Source organism: Bactrocera neohumeralis, chromosome 3, assembly GCF_024586455.1.
Source record: "Bactrocera neohumeralis isolate Rockhampton chromosome 3, APGP_CSIRO_Bneo_wtdbg2-racon-allhic-juicebox.fasta_v2, whole genome shotgun sequence".
Lineage (NCBI taxonomy): Eukaryota > Metazoa > Arthropoda > Insecta > Diptera > Tephritidae > Bactrocera > Bactrocera neohumeralis.
The window spans coordinates 2,991,915-3,004,160 of record NC_065920.1 but is presented as its reverse complement, the minus strand read 5'-3'; the positions used below and the strand labels follow the sequence as shown (position 1 = coordinate 3,004,160).

The 12,246-nt window shown below is 39.4% G+C and overlaps 1 protein-coding gene and 1 pseudogene across 3 annotated transcripts in view; one reads left to right on the top strand and one right to left on the bottom strand.

Annotated features, from left to right (window-relative positions):
• Positions 1-333: 333 nt before the first annotated feature.
• LOC126752817 (uncharacterized) lies at positions 334-7,304 on the bottom strand (annotated as a pseudogene).
• A 1,113-nt stretch (positions 7,305-8,417) lies between these two features.
• The window catches only part of LOC126753619 (V-type proton ATPase catalytic subunit A-like), a 414,573-nt gene continuing 410,744 nt past the window's right edge, over positions 8,418-12,246 (top strand). For 2 of the 3 annotated variants that reach the window (XM_050465213.1, XM_050465211.1), the window contains exons 1-3: positions 8,418-8,689; positions 8,754-9,451; positions 9,548-10,525. In XM_050465213.1, coding sequence (XP_050321170.1) covers positions 8,497-8,689; positions 8,754-9,451; positions 9,548-10,525 — 1,869 coding nt within the window. In that variant the 5' untranslated portion in view covers positions 8,418-8,496. Of the gene's footprint in view, positions 8,690-8,753; positions 9,452-9,547; positions 10,526-10,592; positions 10,920-12,246 lie in introns of those variants that run through there. The other variant, XM_050465212.1, reaches the window with a different exon arrangement.

Here is a 12,246-nt window from a genome sequence, read left to right as displayed (position 1 = left end):
ATGTGCTTAAATGCTTTGCTAAGTTAACTACAATACCTGCATGTACATATTTACTAGCGGATTAGACAGCTGTTAAGTGGCTTATAGGCTTCGCTCTCTGCAAAAGTTATAACCGCTTTACTTTCATTAAGATTATAAGTATTTATGTACTCTTGTTTGTATATTATGGTTCCGTTACATCTCAAGTAAATTTAAAAATCAGAAAAAACGTTGTCTTCGGCTGGTCCGAATCTGTAATACCCTTTACAGGTGCATTTTTATAGCATTTAAAAGATCTATCTTGATCCCTACTATATATGAGTCATAGTAGGCAGAAGACACAGTTTATGTTTTCTATGTTGGACTATTTCCCAAACAAAATCTCATGCTGATAAATTTCATGAATACACCATCCAATCCATACCCCCCGATTACCGCATAGATCAGCACAAATTGGAAGACATAGAAGAGATACTTAAAACCCGGATGAACCAGTTGCCTCTGTCGATAACTCACAGCCGCAGATTTGGGATTTTCCAATTGATCATCGTAAATAAAATACTAAATGCCCTGCATGTATTAAAACCATTTCCCATAGTCAAATAAACGCGTGTAACAGAGGAAAATCTTGTGGTCGATTGGATCCAAGCGGTCCCAAATGGATATAGGAAGCAACGGCGTTGAGAAACACTTGTGTTTTGCGAACCCAAGGTAATATGCTGAAAATATAAAGCTGTACTGAACGTCCGGACTTACCGCTCTTTTTGTCTGAACATCTTTAGACCCAAGCCAAGACAGAAAGTCGTCACGATCTCAACTGGTACGAATGTAGAAGATACCATAGCGGACACCTTGAGACTCGGTGCGTTTGATGGAACCCCAATTACGGCTGATTCTATGACTTTTCTTCAAGTGCAATCGACGTATTGTTTAAATTTTTCTGTGCACCACATACTCTTGCAAGGGCCAAGGTTTAATATGGCGTCTGTCGTGAAATCAGCATAAATTATATCGATATGTTTATGTGTATAGACGGGTAGTAAATGCGACAGTCCTGCCGCTAAAGCGAATATCCAGCCAGTGATACTGTTGACATTATTCATCCAACTCGAGATTGACTCAAAATTGGTGAGCTGGGCCGTGAAACGAAAGTGGGAAATTTGGCGGCGCTAAATCGTACTTCTTAAAGCATAATATAAAGTCAAAAATACGTGTTTTACCTAGGTAGTTAAAACCTTATCTTAGAACTTGGACGAAGGAAAAAAACTGAAAATTGGATTTTCGGCAGACATTTTTACAAAATAATGAAAATTTCTGCGAAAATTTCCTGACTTTTTTTTTCAAATAGTTGTAATCGAGAAAAAGCTTCGTCAAAGTCTTTAAGAAGTGTATCTCAAAGGCCTGTGTAAAATATCATGAAGATCGAGAAATCTTGTCAACCGAATTCAAAAAGACATTATCGAGAAAAACGTGTTAAATTGAGGACAATTTTCTAGAGGTGTTGTAAACTTTAATACGCATGTATACATGTATCTAAATATATACTCAACCTTATAAAAAGATGTACACATATTTTAAATTATATTTTGTTATCGTCCATCAAAATTAAAAAATACAAAAACTCATATGAAATTTGAAGAAGGCATAAGTGACTTGGCAGTGTTTGACAGTAAAAATACTACTTTATGCCCTCGTAGCCGTCAAAGTGGAGCTTTCGCAATATCTACTAAACTACTAAGCTACTTCGTTATTATATGTATATGTATGTATGTGCATTGTTAATATTGCCTGCCTGAACGCTCGGTCGATATTCTCGCAACACTCGCACAATAACAGTTTTGCATAAATAGTTTGCTTTTAGTAAGAATAATATTAACAGCTCGAACCCAAAATATGCTAAATATAAGATTAAACGTTGATTAGGAGTTGAAAGCCAAAGCAAGGAGCAGATTTGCTCATACAGTGTGGGGGATAATAACAACAAGTATGTAATGTAAATACATTATACGTGGAGCTACTTCACGAACTCGTGCGGATGTGTGAATGTGAATAATGGACCCAGCAGCGAACTTATGTGAATCATCACGCCAACCAGTCCATCGACCCTTTTTTCCAATTGGTGGATTTCTCGAGCTGGTGTCCAGCAGATGACTGCTGGCAGATTTCGTTCAGTAATACATCAGTCTCAGTCGAGATCAAAGCTGATAAAAAACTATCTTCTTCAATTTATATAATCCGAAACATTTTTAAACTCGAGAAGGTTTAGAAATGTCTACATTGAACTTTCCATTGAATTTATATAATTTTTTTGGACTAGTTCGATTTTGTCGGTAGCGTCTTTATCTTCACTGGGTTGTTGTGTGGGACAACCGTCCGGTTTCGGGCAGAAAATAACGCAAAACTACACCCATACTCGTACACATTATGGATGTAGCTTTTATTTTCACTTTCTTATTTTTAAAAGAAAATATTTTTATATATATGTATGTATTGGTGTGCGATTACACACATAGCAGCCGACGGTATTTTGGGCGATGCCTGCATTTGAATTTTGAAAAATAAAGCATTTCGCATACACACGCACACAAATGGAAATGTGTGCGTGTATGGGTATGGACGTATAACTGTAAATGCTTTATTTTATGTGCTTATGTGTGTAAATATGCGATTTACGTTTTTGTATAAACAAAGAAAAATACATAATACTTTCCGGATCCATGTTAACTTTTCCCCCGAAATCAACAAAACAAAGGCCGTACATTGAAAAGGATTTTCCGACCCTTCAGTAGCTTAAGGCTTACAAGCGAGTTTGTAACAAATAGTGCAAATATACTTCTGAAATCCAAAAAACAACAAAACAAAACTGATGCACATTCTCCGAACTTTGTCGGCCGTTAAATCTTTAAATCTGTAATTTTGGCTTAAATAAACTTCTCTATGGTTAACGGTAAAGTAGTGCGAAATTCAGTAAGCTTTTTGTAGTTAACTAGAGAGTGTTCACTAAAACACTATTTCGGCTTTTATATTTTTGAAATATTGTTCAATAATGAAAACACGTTGTTCTATCACGTAAAGCTCCATTTTTACTAAGTCCATTATCAGCAGTCCCACAATCTACGCCAACTACTGTGGGATAAGCCTCCTCAACAGCGCACATAAGGTTCTATCGAGCGTACTGAGTGAAAGGTTAAAACCCACCTTCAACCAATTGACAAATGATTGGATCTTATCAGTGTGGCTTTAGGTTTGGAAAATCTACAATTAACTAGACAATCACCATGCGCCAAATCTTAGAAAAGACCTGTGAATAGAGGATCGACACACACCATCTCTTCGTTGATTTCCAAGCTGCTTTTGACAACACGAAAAGGAGATGCCTTTATGCCCCTATGTCTGAATTTGGTATCTCCGCAAAACTAATACGGCTGTGTAAACTAAGCTCCGTCAGGATCGGGAAGGACCTCTCCGAGCCAAATGGGTCTGGTAATGAATGAGGACGAGACGACTTGTTGACACGACACTGTTGACAGTCATAACTTCGAAGTCGTAGATAATTTCGTCTATTTTGTGAACAACATTAATACCAGCAACAACGTCAGACACGAAATCCAAAGCAGAATAACTCTTGCCAATAGGTGATACTTCGGACTTCGCAGGCAATTGAGAAGTAAAGTTCTGTCTCGACGAACACAGACCAAGTGCTACAAGTCACTCATCATCTCCGTCCTGCTATATGGTGGATAGGCAGGGACGATGATAACATCTGATGAGTCGACGTTACGAATTCTCAAGAGGAAGGTTTTGAGGAAGATTTATGGTTGTATGGTTTAAGCTGTATGAAATATACGATGACACTGACATAGTTCAGCGAATTAAGAGCCAGCGGCTAAGAACACGTCGTCGGAATGGACGAAAACACTCCAGCTCTGAGAGTATTCGACGCAATACCCTTCGGGGTAAGCAAAGAAATAGGAAGATCTCCACTCTGTTGGAAAGATCAGGTGGAGAAGGATCTGGCTACACCAGGAATCTCGAAAAGGAAGAACGACTATCGCGCTGTTGTAAACTCGAAACAAAACAGAAGAAGAGGAGAAACTGTTAGCAGTAGATTTATTTGAAATTATCGCCAAACTGGTGCTATTTTCATTGAAGACTTTTCTACCGTCATTTTTACATAATTATGTATTTCTAAAAAGTTTGAATGCTTTTTTGGTTTTGTTGCAAGTTCAAGAGTTCAACGTCATGAGAAGTGTCACTACATTCTCATCGATAACTTGAAGGAGTTCTTACATACTTACTGAAGTGTATTTGTAGTTTAACTAACGAACTCTTCCGCCGGTTACCCGTCAGCCAACTTACAGCGCCGGCAGTAGTAGAACCTGGACGTTTGCGAAGCAATTGCCCACTTGGGAGTGGAATTGAGTATTTTGCTTGTAATTGAAATTCGCCACTCAGCAAGATGCAAGTAGTTCAAACGCATTTTAAGAGGTTCACATGGACCAAACAGTGAATGCGAGTGTAAGCAAAATTTAATTTTTTTTGGCAATTAAAAAACCAAAAAAACAAATATCAAAAACTATGAAGAAGGTACCTTCAAGCCAACTGATTTCTTTGAAAATGATTGGCACTCCCGCAGAAACTTACCAAAACCCAAAGTAGGGTACACATTGCTAACTTTGCTTTAGCAGACAAGAAAGGGTCGTTCCTTTCACTACGAAACTAATTGTTTTCTCGAAGCATTTCTTAAAGGAATGCGTTATTAAGACTGCAGTCTTACTGCGTGAGGGTGGCACCAAAACTTTGCAAATTGACGACAACAGAAACCAGGAAAATGCACAAATAATTCGAATAAAAATTAAAATAGCGCAATTATGCATGGCGAAGTTACTGGGCCGAGCTTCTCCGCTGCCAAATGTTATTCACGAGGGCGCTATAAAAGCTTCCAACAATTGGAAAGCACCTTCGGAGATGCGAAAGTTTGGCTAATTTCTACTCTAAACGCACGTTACGAACCAAATCTTTCCCAAGCAGTAGTCGCGCACTCAAGGCAATGGGGTTCTTTGGGCGCCGGGACTTCTGCGTATTTGAGGATACAACATTTATTTTGGAACAAAACGAATTTGAGTCGAAAACGACTGGCAGTCAGCGATAGTGTGTGCAAACAAACGTAGCACACACCGGAAGTCAGGCAGTCAAAGAGGCGGGGCGTTGGGCCAGCTTGCTTAGAAATGAAAAGGGTGCGAATGTGGAGAAAAGGAAGTAAAATCAATTGAACTAACCAATTATCAAATGCTGTTGGCAGAAGTGGCATTAGAAGTGGAATAAGTTCGAAAATGTGTAAACGCGTTTTGTAACAGCGTTTTGACGAGGCGCGTGTGGTGCGGCGGGGCGTTAGCGACGGAAATGGTAGTTCGATGAGTGGCAGCGCTGCATTGGGAAAATATATGGTTTGGCAACTTTTTTATTGATGGTTTTCAGTTTGCAAAGTAATTTTGAAAGGCGAATGTTTACATAATATTAGATAAGTGCGTTTGGGTGCTGGAGTGCGGTGCTGCAGTGGCGAAACTTTATCTTAGCAGTTATGCAAACTCACTCAAATATCTCTAAAGCCAAGCACACAAACACATGTGCACACACACGCACATGCTCGTACATGTGTCGAAGAGTACGCAGGAAGTTATTCAATTTTCTAATTGCATCTATGCATGCAAGTGTATGTGTGTAGGTGTGTAAGTGTGGGCGAGCATTCGAGTATTTGTCTACTTTATCTGTGGCGGCTTCAGTGGGTTTTTATTTAAACTTACTCTGCTTAAGCGTCTACCTAACTTTCGGACAAAGTTTTCATCAATGCATGAGAAGTCAAATTGGAGTGCTTTATTTTAAATAAATTCACTGCAAATTGCTGATAACGCAGCAGTAAACTTTTTCCCGCAGCAATATGTGTAATAGTAGCTGCTGTATGCATGTATGTGCGTACATAAGGCGAGAATTGATTAAATGAGCGGTCAATTTATATTCTTTTTTCATCTATATGTAGGACGCAGTCATACATACATACATATGTATGTACATACAGTACCCATATGTAATTAAACAATAATTGCTTAACTATGCTTTCAGCTCAATGTGGATTTTTTTTTTAACTTGTCGCTTCTCTCTGAATATCACGAGACAGTCAGGTGGCTTGATAATTTTTCTTATGCTGGAATCTAGTACTACAGATAACCATCTTTCGGGCCTCGACGAAGTCGATTAGCCTCAACCCATTTGGGGATGTTTCATCGTGGAGGCTGAAATTACCGACCGTAGTACCAAAGATATCTTCTTTGCCCACTCTGGCGTTAAAGTCTCCTAGCACGGTTTTGATATCGTGGCGGGGTCAGCTGTCCAAGCGCTCCAAGCGCTCATAGAAGGAATCTTTGGTTACATCGTCCTTCTCTTCCGTCGGGACGTGGGCGCAAATCAGCGATATGTTGAAGAACTTCGCATTAATGCGGTTTGTGGCTAGACATTCATCCACCGGGGTGAATGGCAGTACTCGGCAACGAAGTCCCTCCCCCACCACGAGTCTCACACCAATTTTGCGCTGTTTTATATGGCCACTGTAGTAAATGCCACAAGGACTTACTCGGCTCAGTCCTTGTCCCGCCCATCGCATTTCTGGCATAGGGGTGATGTCAGCCTTTACTCAAACAAGGACAGCAACCAGCTGGGCAGTGGCACCTTCCCAATTAAGGGACCGGACATTCCAGGTTCATGCTCTTAAATCATAATCCTTAACACATTTGCAGGGGTCGTCATCAAAAGGGCGGTCTCTCATCCGAGGCTGTTTTCATCTTTTCCTTTGGTAGTGTTTTTTTACGTGGCGGGTCATAAACCCAGCGCAGAACCCTGGGGACGGATGTTCTTTGGCTACCAAGAGGATACTTGGTGTAAGACCGGAAGTCGTGAGCTGCTTGAGCCATATTCAAAAGAATCGTTTCTGGCCATTCCCAAGTGAATGGCACTCAGAGAACTTTCCTCACTTCCGTGAACTTTTACACATGGCTCAATCTAAATACGACTCCAAGGATGAAAAAAACGCACCTCGACAGAAAATGTCAAACCTCAGAAAATCCAATGGAGTGATTTTGAGAATTGACATCCCTCTTACTTGCCACATGCAGTCATAAAATTATATCAGATGCTGGTTAATGATTGTTAAGTTGAACCTGGTTTACATATATAAAAGCATCAGCGCCCTCTCTAAAGTCAAAATATTTCCGATCAATCAACAGTATGAGGCATCTTCCTGAAATTATCCACTTACCTTTAATAATATACATATTTGTTTATAAATAGCCTAAAGTTAAGGTAACAAAATTAAGTTAACAATCTTTCCACACTTCATTCACTTATCCATCAACAAGCCTGTGGCAATGCCACGTCCACGTCTCTCAGTCTTTCTCCCAGTCGTCAGCAACGTTTTCTTGCTTCGCATCCGCTGAACAGATGCAGAAGAGAAATTAAGTAATTCTCTTGCATGCTTGCTGATCGCGGGTCAGTAACAGTAATTTTCATTTCACTGTATACCATGCTGCCACAGTGCAAACAGTACATTGACGGCGCCGTGGATGTCCTTCAAAAGTGCAGTGAGGCAGTCAACAGCATTGACCCTTCTTATGCTGGTCAGCCGACCAAGCAGCAAAGCAAACAAGCTGTGCGCACCACGTGATAGCGAGGGCAGGGACTGATTTGCGACTCGTTGCTGGCTGGTTGTGGCAACTGTTGGCTCTGCCACTTTGTGGTTGTAATAAAGAGATGTTTATGCTTTTACCAGCTGGTTATATCCTTTCTCATTAAACTTCAGTGTTTCCTTAACCCACCCATTGCAGTTCCGAGTCCATATTAAGTGAGGGAAGGATTATATTAAAAAGAAATCATTAAGTTTAATACTCCACAAGCGAAACCGTGTGAATAAAGAGAAATAAAGCCGGAAAATAATTCCCCCACGAACATTATATATGACTAGCATCTTGGGTATATCCGATATGCCTGCACCATGCTTGCATACTGTAAATTTACGGCTGCCAAAGTAATATTTAAAAATCCGTAAATGTAAATTAAATCCCTTTTTAATCAACTCCGTTGTCAATACAAGTTTACTAGATGTTCCGGCGATGGATACGATTACATTAAGTTTGAGTGTTAAGTAAAACCTACAAAAGCTGTCCCGTCCGGGTTTGAGTAAAACTTTAAGTGGGTCCCGAAGAACGTTAGTGAGATAGATTTATAGTGTCCGTAAGATATATTTTTAGTTATATCCACCTCTAGTCTGATGTCTGTAAACACTATATAATTTTCTCCCACAGCTTAATGGAATCAGGTATTCTTTGTAGTTGGCAAAGCTGGCACACAATTCAAATTGGAAAAGTGACACATTGAAATTGAAATGTTATTTAAAATATAAAAGACGTTTGTGCGTAAAAATTTTCTTCAACAATTTATTGAAAATTACGTTACCGGAAATATTTCAAAATGTCGTCTGAATGGTGTACCTGCTATAACACGAAACCAGAAGAGAAATCATGTGGCTGTATAGATATCGACGAAAAGGAATGTGTTTGTCTTCCGCCCTCGAAAGAGAAAATGGCTTCATTTGTGGAAGTCACGAAGCGCAAAGGAGTTGACGAAAGCAAGTACGGGCGTGTTTTTGGTGTTTCTGGTCCAGGTAAACTATAATATATCTTCGAATGTATCTGTTAATTTGAATTTGCTTTACATATATGCCGTAGTGGTTACTGCTGAGAATATGTCGGGCTCCGCTATGTATGAATTGGTGCGGGTGGGATATTTTGAGCTCGTCGGCGAAATTATACGTCTGGAAGGTGAAATGGCGACAGTTCAAGTTTATGAGGAAACTTCCGGTGTCACAGTCGGTGATCCTGTTTTAAAGACCGGTAAACCGCTCTCTGTAGAATTGGGTCCAGGTATAATGGGTGGTATTTTCGATGGAATTCAGCGCCCTCTACGCAATATAAACGAACTCACAAGTTCTATTTACATACCGAAGGGTGTGAATGTTACAAGTTTGTCACGAGATATAAGTTGGGAATTTCGCCCAGGCAAGGTATCAATCGGTTCACATTTGACTGGCGGTGACATTTTTGGATACGTGCAAGAAAACACATTGGTAAATCATAAGATTTTAATGAATCCACGTGCAAAAGGTACTGTAAAATATATAGCGCCACCGGGTCAATATACTGTCGACGAAGTAGTACTAGAAACCGAGTTTGATAATGTTGTTACCAAACATACAATGTTGCAAGTATGGCCAGTGCGTCAGCCGCGCCCAGTTAATGAAAAATTGCCGGGCAATCATCCATTGTTAACGGGACAACGGATATTGGATTCACTTTTTCCATGTGTTTTGGGTGGCACAACTGCAATACCAGGTGCATTCGGTTGTGGCAAGACAGTAATATCTCAGGTAATACTTTTTTATTTTATTAACAGAATTGTAGTAATATTAGTAATAAAAAGCGAAGCCCATAAAAAAATATTTAACAAACTTGTAAATTTTTAGTCTTTGTCGAAATATTCCAACTCTGATGTCATAATATATGTCGGCTGTGGAGAACGTGGTAATGAAATGTCCGAAGTATTGCGTGATTTTCCCGAACTATCTGTTGAAATAGAGGGAGTCACAGAATCTATAATGAAGCGTACCGCTCTGGTGGCTAACACCTCCAACATGCCTGTCGCGGCACGTGAAGCCTCTATTTACACTGGTATCACACTTTCCGAATACTTCCGTGATATGGGTTACAACGTATCTATGATGGCTGATTCCACCTCCCGTTGGGCCGAAGCTCTTCGTGAAATTTCAGGTCGTTTGGCTGAAATGCCTGCCGATTCTGGTTACCCCGCCTACTTGGGTGCTCGTCTAGCCTCCTTCTACGAGCGTGCTGGACGCGTCAAATGTTTAGGTAATCCTGAACGTGAAGGTTCCGTCTCCATTGTCGGCGCTGTATCGCCCCCTGGAGGTGATTTCTCAGACCCTGTTACCTCCGCCACACTCAGTATTGTGCAAGTATTTTGGGGATTAGATAAAAAGTTAGCGCAACGAAAGCATTTCCCTTCAGTAAACTGGTTAATATCGTACTCAAAATATATGCGTGCGTTAGACGAATATTATGAAGAGCATTTTCCGGAATTTGTCCCTTTACGTTTAAAAGTTAAGGAAATTCTGCAAGAAGAAGAGGACTTATCCGAAATCGTACAGCTTGTGGGAAAAGCTTCATTGGCCGAGACCGATAAAGTAACTTTGGAGGTGGCTAAGTTGATTAAAGACGATTTTCTGCAGCAGAACTCATATTCGACATATGACCGTTATTGCCCATTCTACAAGACTGTTGGCATGCTGAATAACATAATTACGTTCTACGATCTATCACGTAATGCTATAGAAAGTACAATTTCGGATGAAAATCGAGTTACATGGAATGAGATACGTCAAGAAATGGGAAATATACTGTACGAATTATCATCCATGAAATTTAAGGTGAGTACGCTTGTTTGATATACATTTTGTAGATAAATTAAGACAATACATTTAAATGGTATGTTAGGATGCACATAAAGATGGAGAACGAAGAATCATGCGTGACTACAAAAAACTTAATGACGATATGCAAGCGGCTTTTAGTCGAATGTTGGAATGAAGTAATTTGGTAAAACTGTTTCGCTTGATCTCGAATTTAACTTATTGCATAACAGTAATGATACCGTTATTAATATTTTTATACTTGCATAACTCATACACTGAAATAGAAAACTTAAGAATTTCCATTTGTAACTGAAAACCGGATTTTTTTAAATTTTTACTCACAGTTCTTGTTTGTACCACTCGCCTGAGATTTCATTTTTTATATCAGTAATAAACGGTTTAAATTATAGTTTTTAGTTTCAAATATTTTCAATTAATTTTCGTTTCCGAAATAGCATTTGCTAAAAATGAGGTTCAGAATGAAAGAAAAGAAGCAAGACTGGCATATGTCGAGTGTTTCAAAACCCTGACCTTTTCAAATTTCTATACATACACATGTACATACATTACACATAATTGTGTATGCTAAACACATTTCACAGAACCGTTAAACTAAGTATAAAATTTGAATTCGAAATTTTGTTTTGCTCACCGAAAAGGTGTTTCTTATGCCACTAAGGAATTAAACTCTATTTTACGGTATTTTCTAACAAAGCAGTAAAATGATGTACAAATTACTATTTCGTCTGGTGAAATGTGTTTAAAAATTTTGCATACGAGCAAAAATTGAAAAACCAAAAAAAATTTGAAAAAAGAACGATTACCCGTAATAAACTGCTAGCAAGTTTTTAGTAGCCACCTGTATACATACATATATAAATGTCGTGTATGTACGTGAGCACACAACCCTTTACTGAATTCTAGTATTGCTACAATGTTCCATTTAACTGCCCAGTGCAAACTATCTTGTCAAAAAATAAGCTTAGACTTTTCACTGTTATCCACTTATTATCCCATTAAGCGCCATGGTTACAATATGTCCTGCAGTTATTGCTTTAGTCCGCATTTCTGGCGCTGGTACTGGCGCTCAGCACCTCGTCAAGTCACTTTACGGTTTTATTTCACCCAACCGTGGCCAGAAGTGGAGCCTTCGCAAGTTTATTACGCTATCAAAATCAAGCACACAACTGGCCACATACTGTGCTTTTCGTCACACATGTGTGTGTGTAGATTTTCATGTTGAAATGAAATTTTCTTTGTTGACGCGCACATTTTATTTTTATTGTGGACATTTTATGCGGACGGTCGGTCGGCCGGCCGCCCTGCCGTCATGTTGAAATTTGAATGTGTGTGTCAAGCCATGTACACGTGTGTGTATATGTCCTTCGTATACGAATAGCGTTGGCGACGTGTCATGTTTAGCAAAGTGGAACGCCACGAGCACTCACTTCACCTGCTGCGCTGCGTTTATGGCGGTGGCAGTTGAGGGTACTGAAATTTATTGGTGGCCCACAAAGTGGTGAGTTTAAATGTTTTTAATATTTTAGCACTTTCAAGTCATAAATTTTGAAGTTTCCGCACTCACGTTTCGAAAGTACATGTATTTTCGCTGGCTATTAACTTTAACCTTTCGCATGGTCTAATGAACGTTATGGAAGTATAGAAAGTATGTATGTATGGAGGAGTTTGGGAAAATGCAACAAATTTCAGCCAAATTAAGTGTTCTCTAACCTGCC